At 36.9% G+C, this 17500-nt stretch overlaps 4 protein-coding genes across 8 annotated transcripts in view; 2 read left to right on the plus strand and 2 right to left on the minus strand.

The window, feature by feature from the left end:
* Positions 1-2477, minus strand: part of LOC137980340 (large ribosomal subunit protein mL49-like) — a 5558-nt gene extending 3081 nt beyond the window's left edge. Inside the window, exons 1-2 of the mRNA XM_068827755.1 lie at positions 2358-2477; positions 2162-2288 (exon numbers count right to left, since the gene is read on the minus strand). Of these exons, the coding sequence (XP_068683856.1) occupies positions 2162-2288; positions 2358-2450 (220 nt within the window). The 5' untranslated portion in view covers positions 2451-2477. The remainder of the gene's footprint in view (positions 1-2161; positions 2289-2357) is intronic.
* Positions 2458-4403, plus strand: LOC137980341 (ubiquitin-like FUBI-ribosomal protein eS30 fusion protein). Of its 2 annotated transcripts, none has more exons than XM_068827756.1 (4): positions 2458-2595; positions 2680-2925; positions 3924-3979; positions 4197-4403. In XM_068827756.1, exons 2-4 carry the CDS (start codon positions 2706-2708, stop codon positions 4323-4325), a joined length of 405 nt encoding a protein of 134 aa, XP_068683857.1. In that variant the 5' UTR covers positions 2458-2595; positions 2680-2705; the 3' UTR covers positions 4326-4403. The 2 variants fall into 2 exon arrangements, with proteins under 2 accessions (XP_068683857.1, XP_068683858.1); XM_068827757.1 differs by having other exon boundaries at positions 2507-2595; positions 2696-2925.
* A 779-nt stretch (positions 4404-5182) lies between these two features.
* On the minus strand, positions 5183-17044 carry LOC137980339 (ras-related protein Rab-13-like). Its single transcript, XM_068827754.1, has 8 exons — positions 16776-17044; positions 16600-16660; positions 13516-13576; positions 11701-11778; positions 11376-11465; positions 9459-9524; positions 9250-9306; positions 5183-7317 (listed from the first exon to the last, which is right to left on the minus strand). The coding sequence occupies exons 1-8, from the start codon at positions 16897-16899 to the stop codon at positions 7213-7215; spliced, it is 642 nt and encodes a 213-aa protein (XP_068683855.1). The 5' UTR covers positions 16900-17044; the 3' UTR covers positions 5183-7212.
* Positions 17045-17115: 71 nt separating this feature from the next.
* The window catches only part of LOC137978746 (cylicin-1-like), a 19164-nt gene continuing 18779 nt past the window's right edge, over positions 17116-17500 (plus strand). For all 4 annotated transcript variants that reach the window (XM_068825793.1, XM_068825796.1, XM_068825795.1 and 1 more), the window contains exon 1: positions 17116-17250. In XM_068825793.1, the coding sequence (XP_068681894.1) occupies positions 17227-17250 (24 nt within the window). In that variant the 5' untranslated portion in view covers positions 17116-17226. The remainder of the gene's footprint in view (positions 17251-17500) is intronic.

Here is a 17500-nt window from a genome sequence, read left to right on the forward strand (position 1 = left end):
CCTTGACTTATAATTTCTCACATGACAAAACAAAACAAAACTCATAAACTAAACAATACAAAGTTTGCAAAAGCATTTTTAAAAATCAGCCAGGTTTGTATAAAGAATTAAAAAAAATCATTACCAAGCAGCATTTTCATGCAACACGAGTGACGGTGCTTGCACGCAAACACGAGGTATTGTGCCAGGTTACTAAGCCATTGAACAATCGCGTTTTGTGAAGAAACAAAAATGCCTCTTAGAACTTTCCGCCTTTGGAAAACGAAAATTTCCAGTGTCTATTTCATATTTGTGCTTGTGAGTATCTTCAACATTTAGAGTTGGACATATCCTTTTTCATTTCAACTGGAATTGCTTACATTCATTTTGAAGTATTTTGTTATTTATTTTCAAGTCTTTTGTCGGCTTTTGTCCACTGCGTTTGTTATGCCCAAGACAACATTATTATGTTAATTTTGAATAAATTACTTAGCTGGAACTTGGCTCAAATTCTTTGACCCGTGTATAAGTCGAGGGCGATTTTTGGAGCTTCTTTTGAGGCCATAAAAGGTCGACTTATACACAGGTAAATACCATATTTTACTCTGTCTAATGCCAGATGAGTTTACTTGTCAATGGTGAAGCCCCAGGAGTCAATGGGTTAAGGACTACTGGTAAACCTATTAACCCATTGACCCCTTGGAGTGAGACTTGACAGATTTTACTATGTCTAATGCCAGACGATTTTACTTGTCAACTGGGGATGCCCTAGGGAGTTTAAGGTGGCAGTGGGTTAATGTTACCACAGCATTTGTAGATGCTTTGAATGTGAATCCTGCATATTGCCTACAATAATATAGTCTCTTGCCCTGGTTTAGATGGGAAAAATTCACAACAAATCATTGCTAAGATGCTCTTACGGAGGACTTGAAGCAGTTTAAGATTGGTGAAATTAAAAATATTGCCGCTAAAGGTGTGGGTGAAAGGTGAGCTCAACTCTAACATTGTGGTTCAGTGAAATCTTGCCCGCAATGAAGTTGACTTGTGCAATTCTTTTATCAGCTAGATTTTATGGGTGAAATTGGTGGTAACAACTTAGAAGCACTGGAAAAAGTGGCTCATAACTGTCACAGTAAAACAACATGTTGAAGGGGCACCTTTGCTTAGGAGGAACCAGAAACAAAAGCTTACAACAACAAAAAGCCAAAATAGAAAAAAGAAATTAATACCTGTTTTGATGGTGCTGAAAAAAAATCAAAGCTTCACACTTGCTTTAAGAGAGTCTTAAAAGAAAGTGTCCCCTTTAACTACTGAGTAGTTCTTTGGTGCGTTTGTGTTTGTTAGCACTGTTGATCTAACTGCATGGCCCAGCCACCTAGTCCAACTAGCATTTGCTATTTCCAAGTGGCTGACTGCTTTCTCTATTGGCAATAATTCAACTTAGTTTCCTTTCTTTTCTTACATGCACTTATCAAGAGCACAAACAATCCGGATGGTTTGAAGTGCAGGGTGCAGATTGCAGGTTATTGTTTTTCCATAACTGAAACAACCCAAACCTTTACAAAAATGCTAAGCTTTGGCTTGAACGTAACATTATCTTAGCCATAGTGTTTAGGCCTAATGTTAGCATTAATTAGTAAAGGTTTTGGGTTGTTTCAGCTATGGTGAAACAATGACCTGTAACCCAGCAGGTACAAAACACAGGTCTCAGGTCACCGGTCTCTGTTTTACTAAAACAGAAAGAAAACGCAAACATTCATTAAAGCTAACATTAGGCCAAATTAGACCTAAACAAGAGTTTTTAGGCCTAAGGTTAGCTTTCATGAATTGGTAAAACAGAGACCTGTGACCTGCGCTTTGTACCTGTCCCCTGTAACCCTATATTTTCCACCCTCCACAAACAAAACTTGTTGTTGTTGTCAGAAAATGCAACAAACATCAAAACTAAAAGACTTAACTATTTCCGTGTGAACACTGAAAAAGCGAACAAACAAATGTCTCAAACCACAAAACCCAACGACTCTGTGTACACATGTAGGGGTTTGTTAACTCTCATCAACTCCAGGGCTGCTGAGCACGGCATGTCGACTATTCTGGGGGTAGGGCCAAGGAGGTGAGGGGGTGAAGCGTTCGGGGTGAAGGATGTAAGGACAAATAGAGAAACTCATGGTCTATGCCATACCAGTAGCAGGAGGAACCCATCCACTTGGCGATTCTTCAATCTCTTTAAGCCTTTCTGGTCTTACAGGGTAAGTCACTCTGCTAGTATCGTGCCGATGCTTTGGCGTTTTGGGTGTACTACGAACAACCTGTTACAAGGGGACATAAAAACCCAATTAACCAATACATAGCAAACAAGATGTAAAACACGTACCAACCTTTGCTGCTGCTTTCGCAGTTTGTGAGTGCATCGCTATATTTGTGGAAATATAGGTCCTGCACATTTTGCACAGAGTAGCGACGGCCGCCATTTTGATCTTCACACCTATAAACGCTGATGTTTCGTGGGCTCTTGTCCCAGCATCCTCTGAACGCCATGCGCTAAATAGGTGCGCACTTGTAAAACCTTCCTTTCCCATAATTTTGTTGCACCATCACGTGTAATCGGCGAGAAAGGTGAGTGAAAACTCGTAATATAAAGGCCATCAAAACGGATACACATACTGATTCTCATCATTGTATATCAAATACCTATTGTAGCTCATTTTGGTGTCAGTTAACTCAAGATGCAGCTCTTTGTTCGCGGACAAACCCTTCATACTTTTGAAGTTACTGGTGGAGAAAGTGTTTTCGATATCAAGAAGGAGGTTGCTTTAGCCGAGGGTCTCCCCGCCGATGAGCAGGTTCTCTTCTATTCCGGAACGCCGCTGAATGACGAACTGAACCTTGTGGACTGTGGCGTCGCAGATTTATGTACTCTCGAAGTTGGTCTTCGTTTGCTTGGAGGTGAGATACTCAGCAACAGTCACTCGAAGAAAATATTAAAAGTTGAAAGTTTAGTTAGCTACGTGTTAGTGTTAAGGCTTGAGAGATGGCTGACTGCCGACTGTTGTTAAGTCTTCGTTATCAGGTGCCAAAGTTTTTATGATATGCATGTAATCTTAGTTATCAAATATCCAAAATCTATACAGTAGTAGCAGAATGGACTCCGTGGCACATTCCATTTATGATCCAAACCCCAATATGGATGTGTAATTCGACTGGTAGGAATATTTTTGCAAAGGCACAAACAAAAAAGTGAAAGGGTAGAAAAGGGTTTTTAAAGGGTTCAGACAAAATATCCGATGTCGGGAGTAGGAATGTTACTCGTCCGTACCCTGGCGTTGGATCATAACTGGAACGGCCCCATTGCCCAGCGTTGACTTGCACACAGTTATATAATGGACAATACTATCTTTCAGCCATGGTAGACCACGCTTATAACAACCCTGTTCACACAGCGTTGATTTTGATTCTGTTCAAGTTCTTGCCAAGACACCCAAGTACCTTCCAGGACTCATCATAGAATCCATTAAAACCTACAAAAGTCCCAATAGGGAAGACTCCTATCACCTTAGTTCTACCTGGACCAGACTTATCAACTACACAAACTCTGACTGCCATCACTATGACAACCACCCAAGAGAGCAATAGACTGTCAATCATTCATTGCTTCACAGACTTTGTCGTCATTTATTTACATATACAAACCTCACAGTTCACACTCTCTCATTATCCTTCTGATGGAGGCTGTCACTAGCACAGCTAAAATGTCAATTTCAATTTCACACGTTTTACCCGAAAAAAGTGACAGTTTTTTAATTTAAAAGACAAAAACTCTTAAAATGAATTTTTACCACAAAGTTATTACTTTTGGCAAGAACATTGAAAGGGATATCAAATATGTGATTTCTGACTTACATGTAGATGATTGTTGATAACTTACTCTATTCCTTTTCACACAGGTAAGGTTCACGGTTCTTTGGCTCGTGCCGGAAAAGTGAAGGGGCAAACACCCAAGGTATTTCAAATTGATTTCCTTGTCAGTTAAAGTTTGTTGCAGTTTCCAAGGAACTAATGACTCAAAGTTTGAGGAAACTTGATTTTAAAGCATGAAAATACGTAACGTAGACTTGAGACTTGTGTGTAACCCTTCCAAAGTAATGGCAAAATGGAAGATCAAGATAGAGAGGTGGATTCAAGTTGCATTGAGTTGTGTTGATTTATCATCTTTACAGGTCGATAAGCAGGAAAAGAAAAAGAAGAAAACAGGCCGTGCCAAGCGTAGAATGCAGTACAACAGGCGGTTTGTCAATGTTGTGACTGGCTTCGGAAAGAGAAGGGGACCCAACTCAAATGCTCCCTGAAGTGCTGTACAAGTTAGATTACTAATCATGTAAATGGTCCTTGTTAATGAATTAAAGTACAAGAATTGTTTCATGGCAGTTCACTTTGTCTTCTTTTCCTATTGCTTACTATGGAAATGACTTAGATTCTGGCCTACATTACTAAAAAGTTGCAGGAATAAAAATAAATTATTATCCGACATTACCAAGTTGCTTTAAAACTTCAGTAAAATAATATTGTAATGATAGGGTCAGTGCACTTAACCACAAATTGAAATGTCAGATGGTAACTTGGAAATATTGAGTATTTGCTGTAATCTTTTCCTCCTCGAGGTCAAGTTCATTCTTGTCCTTAGAGGTTGCCATTCCTTCTATCAGCACTAAGAATGATGACGTCTGGGTGCATGAGGAATACCCTTTCTTCTCTTCATGTTGTGCAAATCAGCTGACAAAGTGAGTACAGGCATAAAATGTGTTGGTGGTGGCAACGGGCACCTGATAATAAGACCTTGTGGCATTCGCACTTGCACACACTTGGTGCAGTAGAATCGCAAATACACAAATGGTGAAATTACTGCGGAGGAGAGAGCGAGAAAAATGGGCAATAGGACCCCTTTGTAGCCTGTGGTACCAACGACATTATTACAGTTATTTGTGTAACAAAAATCAAGTGGTTGAGACTGCAGGGATGAGACAAATCCATCATTGATGAACTTCCTGGTCCAGATCATTCCGGTGGTGGTTATCAGTGCTGGCAGGAGAAAGGCCTTTAAGCTCAGGATGAGAGTGGCTATTAATATTACTGCTTAATCATATCCTGCCCAAGAGAGAGAGTAATAATATTATGTAGCTCAACTACCTACCAAAACCAACAAATAATTGTGTACAATGTATTGTGCCAAATATTTCAAAAGAATAAATTTCCAACACACTGCTTTGTACTAAATATAAATTAATATGTTTATTAGCAATATCTGGTTGATTAAGTCCAAAAGTTATTATTTCAAAAGTGCCCCTATCATTAAAAAATCTCATTCACACAGAATTTTGAAACTTTGTTTACTGGTATGTTAATGCATGACTGCCCAAGGACTACAGTTGAAGCAGTAAGTTTGAGACCTCGCAGTCTCCTTTCAAGTGGAAATTTTCATCTGATAGTCTGCCACTGCCATCCTCAAAAGGTTGCTAGAACTGGATCGAGAAGTACCCAATATAAAAGACTTTAATATAAAAGTGCTACTATCATAGAAAAATTACTTCCTTTTTTCTTCAGATTTTGAACGTGCATTTACTTTAACACACAGACAAGCAAAATTTTTAGCTTGATTTTTATCCAAAGCCTTTTGTAGTACCTGATATCAAAGACTTAAATATTGAGCAGTGCATCATTGAAAGAATGCAATGTGTGTGCACTGCTGATTTAACATGCAGCACAAGAGTATTGAGCTTTCCATTCTTTGAGGGCTCTATTTCCAAAGTGCAATCAAACATTGACTCTGATACAATTCAGTCTGATACAATTCAGCTATGATACTTAAATGTGAGTAATGGTAAGCCATTAGATAAATATTGCACTCTTATGATGGAATCAGCCCGTGGCTAGTTAAATTAAAGCTTAAAATTCTGCCTGGTTTGTACTTTGACTTGGAATTAATTCTTCAGACAGAAGATAATGATATTACTGAATTAACACTGTATATTAGTCACCACTCCAGATCTCTCTCTTACAGTGATCTTTCTACTGATCTGTAATTCGTGCAGTTTCAATTATCATATCTGCAAATTGGCATGATTGAAGTGCCTAATTATAATAGTAGTATAGGCAATCACATGATTTAGAGTGCAATTTGTAATAAATACTATCTACTTATTGACTGAGTGGGAAGGCCAGATGGAAATATTTGGCCCGAGGTGATGGCGTTTGGCCATGACCGAGGGCCAAACATTTTCCTGATGTTTATCATATGGGCTCTTTACACTATTCATGAGCTCTCAGAATAATATTATGAAGTTTGGACAAAATAAATAACAAAAATTTTCACAGAAATTTATCTAATACATGTATGTTGTTTGCATTTGCTTTTCTGGCTGTCAATAACTTGGATGTTTAAAAAGTGATGATATCCTCTGAAATTGCACCGCGCAGCGCAGTACATGTTCCTACTGGTAGGGCCCTATGCCTTTTTCCGGCCCTGCTCACACTAATGCGTACGGCCATCATAAGGGAAATTTGCTAATAGTTTTACAATGAGAGAGCGTGCTAGGCCATATGATAAAAGTAAATTTTTTGAAAGATGAACAAATATAGGGCTAGTGTAATTTGTAGTCTTTGAAAAAAAATCTTTTGAGTGCTAATTTACTCCAAATTGCATGAGAAAAATCATGTGATTACTTATTAATAACGCTAATAATTATACATGGAAAAATTTAGAGATGAGATTTCATAATAAATCCCAGAAAACGCATGTGTATATATCACGCAGTCATGGCCATTGCCATCTGACCAATAAGAATTCTTGGTTTGATACCTCTTTTCTGCACAATGTTACTTATTCTCTTCGCCAATCAAAATGGACAAAAATTTCCACATTTATTTTACAAAATTATTCAAAATCACTTTTCAAAGTTATTAAACTGGAAATAAATTGTCTGGTGCTTTCAAACCCATTGAGTCCTACATGTAGGAGTGGGAGTTCATATATTTTACTAACACCAGATGATTTTATTCATCAATGGGGGAACAAGCTCTACATCCACTCAACAACTATGCAGGAAATTGGAAGAGACTTTTGAAGCCAACTGCTTTGCAGCTTTTGTGAAATCACAGACTCAATCTTTCTCAAAAACTATAGTTCATAATCTTTTTTAAAGCTTCAATAAATGTCAATAATAATAATTATAGCAATTATTAATAGCAACAGGAACTCCTTGGTAACACTTCATTTTTCGTGTCCAGGAGAATTGCACTTGATCCAGCTTTTCCATTGGCTGATGACAAACTCGAGTTTCCATTCTATAAATGAAAGGATTGAATTTTAATTAGGAATATTACAATGTGTTTTTCTTTGTTAAATTCTCAGTTTTCTATTATTATTTTCTGAATAAATAACAATTATTCCATGAGCCCGAGTTGGATATGAAGTGATAAAATAACCAACGAGTGCATAGCGCGAGTTGGTTATTATCACTTCATATCCAACAAGGGCGAATGGAATAATTGTTTTAGTAAATTCTCAAACCGGGTTTTGCCGCCGATTTTTATTTCCACAATTTTACAAAGCATCCGGAAAGAGCATCTTGGCGCACTATTTTCCATATGACATAAAACTTCGACTATTGGCTCATAGTTGGACTTTTTTAGCCAATCAAAAAGCTAGAAATGTAATAGTCGGAGCTGAAAATTTACTAATGGTAGTTGAAATAGGCCTGTGGTTTTTAATTAATAAGTACCAGTCAACAGCCCACGAAAGGCGTCTGCTACTTCACTTAGAAGTTGGCTACTTATTTTCCTACTAAAGACTGCAAGCAGTCTCTCATTTCTTAGAGATAGTGGGGCACTTGTAAATTGCAATGCATTAAGTGAATCAGTAGGGTAAGAGTTGCCTCCCTTGTTTCCACCTTGATTACATGTGGGCCAGTAAACAATACAGTACAATACATACTTAATTGACCTCTCCACATAGGGGCTTTTCAGGGCCAATGAAACACAATAATATTAACAACAGAACACAACAACAACACCAACCACTGTTAAGGATTCCAACTGGCTGGAGGCAACTAAGTTGACTATTTACAAGTGCGGCCGAGAAGTTGAAGCAGGGACTACCGGGAGAAAATTCAACAATTGGTCAGAACCTAGGAACTCCAGATCTAAAATCAAGTGTCCTAAGCACTGGTCACACTGCCACACTGCTGGGTTAGACAATAAATTATTATTATCGTATTCTTCTTCTAATTATTATTGTTACAAGTTATAACAAATAACTATACATATTTCACTATAAAAGTTAACGTTAAAAAACAACGACGTTTCGACCGTTCGACGGTCATTTTCAAGTTGAACAGTAAAAGTTTTGAATGCGTTAAAATATATGTAACCGATTACAAAAATGCTAATAAGATGCTGACCAAAACTCTAAAATATTTACATAGAAACAATACACACACACAAAAGAACAAAAAATTGCTGCATGAAGAAACGCTAAGTAAATAACTTCGCGCGTATCGACAAAGACCAAAAATCGGCAAATGTGGTAAGACACCAACTCAGCGATCTTAGTCGAAAGATTAATGCCGTCGTCCAGCCTGTTTATGTAAGCAGAAAGATCAAAGGAAATTTCAAGCCGAAGGAACACAAACCTCCAATTGTAAACCAACAAAACGTTGTTTATTATTACAAGTGTGGTCTGTGTGATACAGACTATCTCGGCTTCACGAGTCGACACCTACATCAACGTGTGGAGGAACATAAGCGATCAACAATCGGCTACCACGTAAAGGACGAGCATGGAGGGGATCCGGATTCCATTGGAAACAACTTCGAGATTTTAAAGAAATGTCAGAGTAAACTTGACTGCTTGATTTTTGAAATGCTTTTTATTCGCAAACTTAAACCAAATTTGAACAAACAGAGTGACTCGATACGCGCGAAGTTATTTACTTAGCGTTTCTTCATGCAGCAATTTTTTGTTCTTTTGTGTGTGTGTATTGTTTCTATGTAAATATTTTAGAGTTTTGGTCAGCATCTTATTAGCATTTTTGTAATCGGTTACATATATTTTAACGCATTCAAAACTTTTACTGTTCAACTTGAAAATGACCGTCGAACGGTCGAAACGTCGTTGTTTTTTAACGTTAACTTTTATAGTGAAATCCGTTTCAAAAAACTTGTTGATTCGAACTATACATATGCCTGTATTTACTTTAAACCAATCATGCTTAGTACCTGATTGCTTGGATCATTCATTGCATGTAAAATTTGCTGACATATTTCTGTAAAGGCCTTGAGAAAAAAAAATCCAAACCATGTTACAAGTAATAGAACAAAAGTCGGCCCATTTCAATGTGAAGCTTGACTTGAATCAACTCTCGAAAAAAAGCAAGTCCTCCTAAAACCTTAATACCAATATTATTTGTCTTGTCAATTATTCTCACCTCATCTATATTAATATTTGACTGAGCACTTGTTTCAAAGAATTTGATGTTCTTCTCTGCTGCTAACTGAAAGGAAAATAGATGAAGTGAGCATAACATAATAATATGACAGTTATCAGAAGAAAACAGACATTTTTCTGGCTTCAAAACCCACACTACTGTATATAATCATAGGATTTTTCTTTCGAATAAATAATAATATTGTAACTTTGTCACACATCCAGCCTTGCAACAAGGGATACAGAAAGACAACACAAAGTTCCTTTTGGGTCTAAATGTTGGCTATCTACCTGGGGTGTGGCTTACAAAATACATAATTTATTATATATGACTGCCAGTGGAAAAACTGAAGACTTCATCTGCTATAAAAGTGCTCGATGGTTAAACCAGAGCTGTGAATAAAGATGAATTTCTGGAGTCGGACTAGTTCAAAAACATTTAATTGCTTATAATTATATATATTTATACTTATTATAAAAAGCAGGGTGAGGAATACAATGTCTTCTGCATGGTTGCCAGTTTTGCTGGACATACACGATACATTATTAATAAAATAGGGGAGACATTGTGACAGTTATCACTTGTAAATGGTGTGCACCTCATTATGGTTGAACCCTAGACATAAATGAACAGAACTTTGCTGGTTCTCCACTCTGCTCTCACTAGAAGGTAATTTTCTCCAGTGAGTACTCTGCTTTCCTGCTCTCATCAACCACCAACATTTGAGTCAGTGATTTGTTCTTGAGCACAATGGCATTTCAGTATCCATGAGGGCAGGTACAAAACACAGGTCACAAGAAACAGGTCTCATTGTTTTACCAAATTACACAGATACAACTCTAACCATTTACCAATGCTAACACTAAGCCAAAAACCTTTTGTTTAGGCCTAATTAGGCCTTAAAGGTTAGCTTTAATGAATGTTCAGGGTACTTTCTGTATTGGAAGAACAATAAGCTGTGACCTGTGTTTAGTATTCATCCTGTATCCATGACTTTTTTCCAAGGGATTAACAAAAATACATTGCAAATTTTAATCTGCCTTAATTGGACAGCTCATCTTAATCTTTCCTTTGAAGTTCAAACACAGGAATAATATTGATATAATTAGAACAATATTTATTTAAACACATTAACCATTGTTTGCCCCAAAAGCACCTTGGCTTATCAAGGGGGCTCACAAGAATACAGTAATCAGGCTAACACTCAAAACACACAGACACACAACACACAAGATTACAACAACAAAATTGACACCACTAAAGGTATATTAATTTAACAAACAGACAGTGGCCAACGAAAAGCAATTTGTACTAATTAAAAGTTACATGACTAGAAATATATTAATTCAACAGTCAAACAGTGGCAATCGAAAAGCGATTATTGATTATAAAACTCTGGACTTCACGAAATAAAGCATTTAGTTGATATCATAATTTAAAGATTTAACGCCGTACAATAAAAAATTAATTTTCCTAGAATCGCTGTTCGATGACCACGTTTCACCGAAAATACTAGCAGCAGAGGCAAGGAGGGCATTATGTTGAGTGGCATACCTGGGGCAAACCAAAAAGAAGTGTTTCATCAATTCAGATTCAAGACCGCACTCGCAAATAGGCGATGCACAACGGTTAATTTTAAACAAATATTCTCTTAGACAAGAGAAACCAAGTCTAAGGTGGATATCCATCATGCTGTGAGCTTTGACATCAATGATATGACTGATTAATTAATTAAAAAAGTGAGTTTAAAATGCCCTCACTCGGTGCATTTACTAGAATGCACCATAACAAGCTTTACCATAATTAAAATAAATCACTTTTAATTAAATTTATTGCAATCACGATGTGAACAAAAAGTTTGACAGGCCCAACAACTTGAATGGTTCAGCTGATAGACAAGTTATTTGTGATACCAACCCTGGCGCCTTGGTCTTTCCACACTGTTCTATCATCTTCAGCATCACATTTGTTTGCTAGTAGTAATCTTTGAACATTGTTGTTTGCATGCTGAATTTCAAAATAAAAGTTTTTTCATTAAATTATTACTTAAAAAGCATGTAACATTTATAATTATTGTTTCAATATATTGATGATTAATAATTTATTATAAATATTTTAATAATAACAATCATTAATTATGATTTACCGGTATCAGTAATTTACCGAGAAAGCTGGTTGGCCAAATTTTATTCTTTTATTTCTTGAACAGGTCTAATGATTTAAAATTCCGTGCACCACTTACCTCATCAACATATCTGAGCCATTTTCTAATGTTCTGGAATGTTTCCTGTCTTGTGATATCATACACTAAGATTATTCCCTGAGAAAGCAAGCAAATTGTTGTTTTAAATACAAGGTAACATATCCAATCACATCAATGCCTCGACCAAGATCATCTGCCTACAGAAAAAACATTAAATATGAATTCAAGGAAAAAGCAATGGAATCCTAAAAAGAGTCCTCATTGGTTTCAGTATTAGTACTGACAGCCAACAAAAAGTGTCAGCTAAGTACTTCAATCATATAATTTGGCAACTTTTTTCCCTACATTGAAGTAATTAAAGACAGATTCTTTCAAATCTGATATTAAAATTCACTTTGACCATGAGTCGGAATATACAGTGCAGACCAGAAATATGCGTCCTACGCAGATGCAAAACGCACCCGCGTTTTTTGCGCACACGCGTTTTTAAATGCGCGTTTCCAAACGCGCATTTGATGCGCGTTTTTTCTTTTGTTATGCAAACTTGTGTCGTAGAGTTGATGTTCATTGTTCCACGAAACAATAGACAGACGATAAAATGAATATTTAATTTCTGTGATCAACTTACCAGAACATTTGAATTGAAGAGCGGTGTCAACTGACCATTGTGAGTTTTCGAAACGAACCTACAAAGTTTTAAATTCTTTCGACATTCACTGAATGAATAATAATAAAACTCTGTTGTCATCCTGCAGCTGACCACTGATAGTTAAGTTATTTTGACCTTTCTGTTGCCGAAACTGCAGTTTGGATCGTTGTCACAGAAAATGCCAGACAACGGAGAAAATAAGTACTTCAATCATATAATTTGGCAACTTTTTTCCCTACATTGAAGTAATTAAAGACAGATTCTTTCAAATCTGATATTAAAATTCACTTTGACCATGAGTCGGAATATACATGTAGTGACAAGTCGCCAACTCTTCTCAAACCAGCTGCCAGTTTCAAATTTTATTCAACCCCTGAGTTCTAAATGTTGTGCAGTACTGGTTTAAGTCATTTAGGGTTCATTGAATTAATTGAACACAGTTTCTTTTCTCTTGTGACTAAGTGACAATATTATTATTGGATAATATGCAAGGTTGCTACTGGTACCAAAAATTGTTTTCTAAGCAGCTAAAACTAACAAAACCTGAGCTTTTACAGTGGTGTAATGGTCAGTGCTTCCAACTCTTAACCTCAGGGATGAATTATTGGTTTGAAGCCTAGCTCTGTAACCTGTTGTTTCCTTGGACAAGAAACTTGGCTATGGATACATGGGTACTGGCTTATATATAAATGGAGGCAACCTTGTGATGATGGACTAGTATCCCATTCAGGAAGGAGTATCAATACTGAAACTAGGATAAGCTATGTTGTAAGCGGCCCCTACAGCTCGTGTGCGAATTACCTTATCCTAAACATGACTTAGTTTGCATTCCACTTATTCTCCACATGCCTTGCAGGTTGTAAAGCAAGCCAGCAAGCCGTAAAATAAATAGCTAAAAATAATGATGGCCAAAATCAACCCTAGCAAACCTAACCCTAATTTCCCCTTAGGATTAACTTAGACTTAACATTCTTAGTTTGAGAAAAACTGATTTAACATTGCCCTATCAGTGCACATGTTGCTTACATGACTTGCTTGGTTTGCAAATTGGCTGGACCCTTACCTTACAAAGGCTCGGTTGTCTTTGAATATTTGAATTATGGTCAAAATAAGCACATTGAGATCTTAGTAGCCAGGTATTGTTTTCACAAATTTGACATAAGGATCAAAAACTGCATTTTTTTTATAACTTCTTAGTTAAGTACCTGTGCTCGTCTGTAGTATTGTGTAGTGATTGTTTCATATCTTTCTTGACCAGCTGTATCCCTGAGTGAAATGAAATACAATTTAATAATCATCACATGTTCTAACATTAAAGGGGCTAGGTCACGCTGTTTTAGGTAATTTTGTTAAATTTTGTTAATTATGAGCTCTAAACATCAAATTGGCAGAGCAAGACTCTTTTATTTGCAAAATCATGGCCACATAACAACTGAGAATGATTTCCCAGCTGTGCAAATGACATTTTGATATCGACTGATATAAATTTGAAAAAAGGTGGGCCGACGTTTTTCAAATTTGCCCAAATTCAATCCATTTCAATCCTCTCCAGTTTTGTCCATCCATGTCCCTTCTTGGCTTCCCTGTGTTTTGTTAGAGTTCTTCTATAGTTTTGAACAGTTATTTTGATATTTTAGGTAATTCTATGACCATTCAATCAGTGCTGAAATTGCCTAAAATTGTGTGACCTACCCCTTTAACTATCGACTGACTTTACTAAAAAAAATCAGTGTATAGGCAGAAGTTATTCAATGCAATATTGGAGAGTCTTGGGCTTTCAAATATCTGAACCAGGGTTTTGGATAGTTTAATTCTAAGTCTAAAGTGCCAAGTGTTAAAGGCCCACCTATAACAGGTAATCTTCATATATTAAAAAATTCCACCAAAGCTGAAATTCGTCCGATTAGATTGCTAGATAAGCAATGCGAATTTGCATAATAAAAACAAGCGGTTGAAAAGCCTATTGGTTAAAGGTGGGCCTTGCGGTCTAAGTGATAAGTTTAAAAGTCTTAGTGAAAATTAGTTACATGTAAGGATAATTAACATCCTTTTGTATCCACCAACAACTACTTTACTGGCCAGACATGGGAGTGCAAGTTGTGATGGGAAGTAAAAAAAAAAAGCACTCAAAAGAGTTCTCCTTATAATTTAGTTAAATGTTACTTTAAAAAAATTTGCCCCCACGAGCTTAGTGGGAATCTCTCAGGTCATCAGTCAGTCTCGTAAGTGCATGGTTGTTATTGTTGTGGCTGGATCTTTGTGTTCTTGAGCATATTGTAGTGGTCGACTCTCTTGCTGAGCTCAGCAGTCCTGAGCAATCTGTAGCACTTGTTTTCAGCATTCCCCCACCCCCACCCTCTTGTTTCCCTTCTAGATCTACTGATCTAATCAGTGTCAATTGATGGGTGCCTGGAATGGGGGCTCACAAATGAGTAGAGTTGAAGGGATTTGCCTGCCATGGGGGTAATTCTATCTGGGGACTGGCTGGCTAGCCCCTGGAGTACCCCAGGTACCCCCTTCCATTTAAGTGATATGAGAAGACAGTTTTCCCTTCCATTAATTAGCGAATTGACTCCTGGGAGTGGGCTGGTCTTTCATATACCGGATCTAAAATAATTAATGTCCATAAAACAAGAAACAAAGCAAACATAACAATTTCTAATTAGCAAGGCCTAATCAAATAACAATGGTTCTTTTGTCCTCTGCCATTTTAGTCCGGTATGTGAAAGGCGACCCTGGGAATGAGACTTCACAGATTTTACTCTGTCTAATGCCAGATGATTTTACGGCGTTTGAGGTGTCAATGGCTTAAAAAAAAAATGGTTTTAGACACGCTGCAGATAATATTGGCTATTCAAATACAAAGAACAGGAATAAAAGACATCCATAACATGAACGATTAGATACAATGTTTTTTTTTCTTTTGAGTAAGCAAGATTTTCAGCCAAAAGTTGAAAGAAAGATTAAAGAACAAATTTAATTAAAGATATAAATTAGATACTCAGAGAACATGCTTGTGAAAGTTTTTCCACTACACGTTGCTTCCTTTGAAAGAGGAGCAGATACTTTCTAGAATTAGGAGGGTTTAAACCGAAGAAAAGAAGAAAACTATAAGTTAAATACATTTATAATCCTAATTTGAATCATTCTAAAAAGATTTATTTGAGAAAACTATTTTGCCCACGGCAAAAACACGCGGCACTATAGATGCCTGGTGGCATTTGTTGACTTTGCCAAAGGAAAAAAATGTCATTGAAGAATTTTCACATCCTCTTTTTATAGATGATTCGGTGTATTCCAGGGTCAACACTCGGAAATACAGTAAAGATCTAAAAACAGATGATCTTCTGCCAGAGAAATATTTGACCTTCTTCGAGGTAGCAAATAGTGCTATTTTCGGCCATGTCCTCTAAGGAAAAAATATTTCAACTGATACGGAAGGCACCAAAATTGCACAATGACAAAAAAGGCTCGTACCCAAAAACGTAGCGAAATGTTTAAATTTACCGCAAACTTTTCGCTACGTTAAGTTTAATTGATAATATCGAATTGTAGTGTACTTGGCCTGGAGATGAAAAAAATATATTATAAAGACAGCGAGGGCCTTATATCTATTATCGCTCGATATCGTCTTTGAATATGAGTGTCAAATATTGAAACAGGAACTTTAATTTGTTAAAATTCGTAGGTGTGCTTTATTTGACTATTAGCTAGAATTAACTTCTTCCGCTACAACGGATGATCAAAAAATCTCAAGAAGAGGAAGACAATAATTTACCAACACGCAACTCGTGTGTAATGTACACGTCGGTTATTACTCGAAGGTGCCAGCCAAAAATTTGATACCTTTACGTCACCTTGAATGTATTGCTAAAAATGATATTGATTGTACGCTTAAGAGATTAAAAACAAAGTAAAAACGTCCCTGAGATGTTTTAAATAGGTCAATTACTTTTTGTTTTTGGCACAATCTCGAAATCCAGATTTGTTCCCGCCGCGCGTACCGGGAGAATATTAATTAGAACGAGCCAGAAGAAACTATATATTCAAAGCGTTTCTGTACAGATTGTAGTGTACAGTTTCGTTCCATTACGTTTTCGACAGAGAAGAGGAGTTTATGATAGCAGACTTAACTTTCGAATTCGCATTAATTATCTTTTTTCTGTAGAAATTGCTAAATTTAATAAGAAGCCACTCGTTCCCGATTCTACAGCGACGACTTACCGGAAACCAGCCAAACAAATATGCGACAAGAAGCGCAATTCACGAAGAGAAAAAACAAGACTTACCACATTTGAACTCTAATCCTTTTGCCTCCGACAACTATTGTCTTCATTTTAAAATCGATTCCTGCAAAAGAAGAAAGGCATATTCAACAACAAAAACAAAAACGCAGGTATCTAATGAAACCCGCTGGATACCAACAATGTTGGAGCCAAGAATGAAGATTTCCTTATGAGCTCACCTATCGTGGATATGTGCGATCTATTAAATTCGTTGTTTGCAAACCGGCACAGAATACATGTCTTCCCGACCCCTGAATCACCGATCAGTAAAATTTTGAACAAGTAATCGTAACTTTTAGCCATTATTTTGGTACGTAATTGTACGGGCAATCAACCATTTAAAAGGAACACGTCCGCAATACGCTTGCCGTATGCTTGGCAACTTGAAATTAAATATTCATCCAAGAAATGCTAATGAACTTCCTTCATGGGCGCCATTTTTAAAGTTATTGAGACCCAGTCTTTTTTCCTGTGTTTTAGTCGCCAGTTCCCAACCTTCCCAATCTCTACCCAGACTTCATCAGTTATTGCCCGCCAATTTTCCAAGATGGGGAGATGGCGGTCTGTCTTGACAACAACACCAAGAATTTGCCTCGTATTCCTTCTTGTTTGTCACTGCGATGAAGAATTATGAAGAAAACGATATTTGCAAATGTAAGGCCTTTAGATGTGTTTCTCCTGTATCGATCACCAATCGAGTGAAGTGAACGTATTATGGCAAACTGTTTTCTTTTCAATAGGAAAGATATCTCTTTACAAACATTACTTTTGTTATTCAAATATGCCAACCGCAGGAACAAAAAAAAAACCCTTTCTTTCGACAGCCAATGAGGCTCTGGTTGGCGCATTAATGACAATAGGTGACGTCAACGATATCTTTCCTATATATACTGCATTGAATTTT

Source organism: Montipora foliosa, chromosome 12 (genome assembly GCF_036669935.1).
Source record: "Montipora foliosa isolate CH-2021 chromosome 12, ASM3666993v2, whole genome shotgun sequence".
In the NCBI taxonomy this organism is placed as follows: Eukaryota; Metazoa; Cnidaria; class Anthozoa; order Scleractinia; family Acroporidae; genus Montipora; species Montipora foliosa.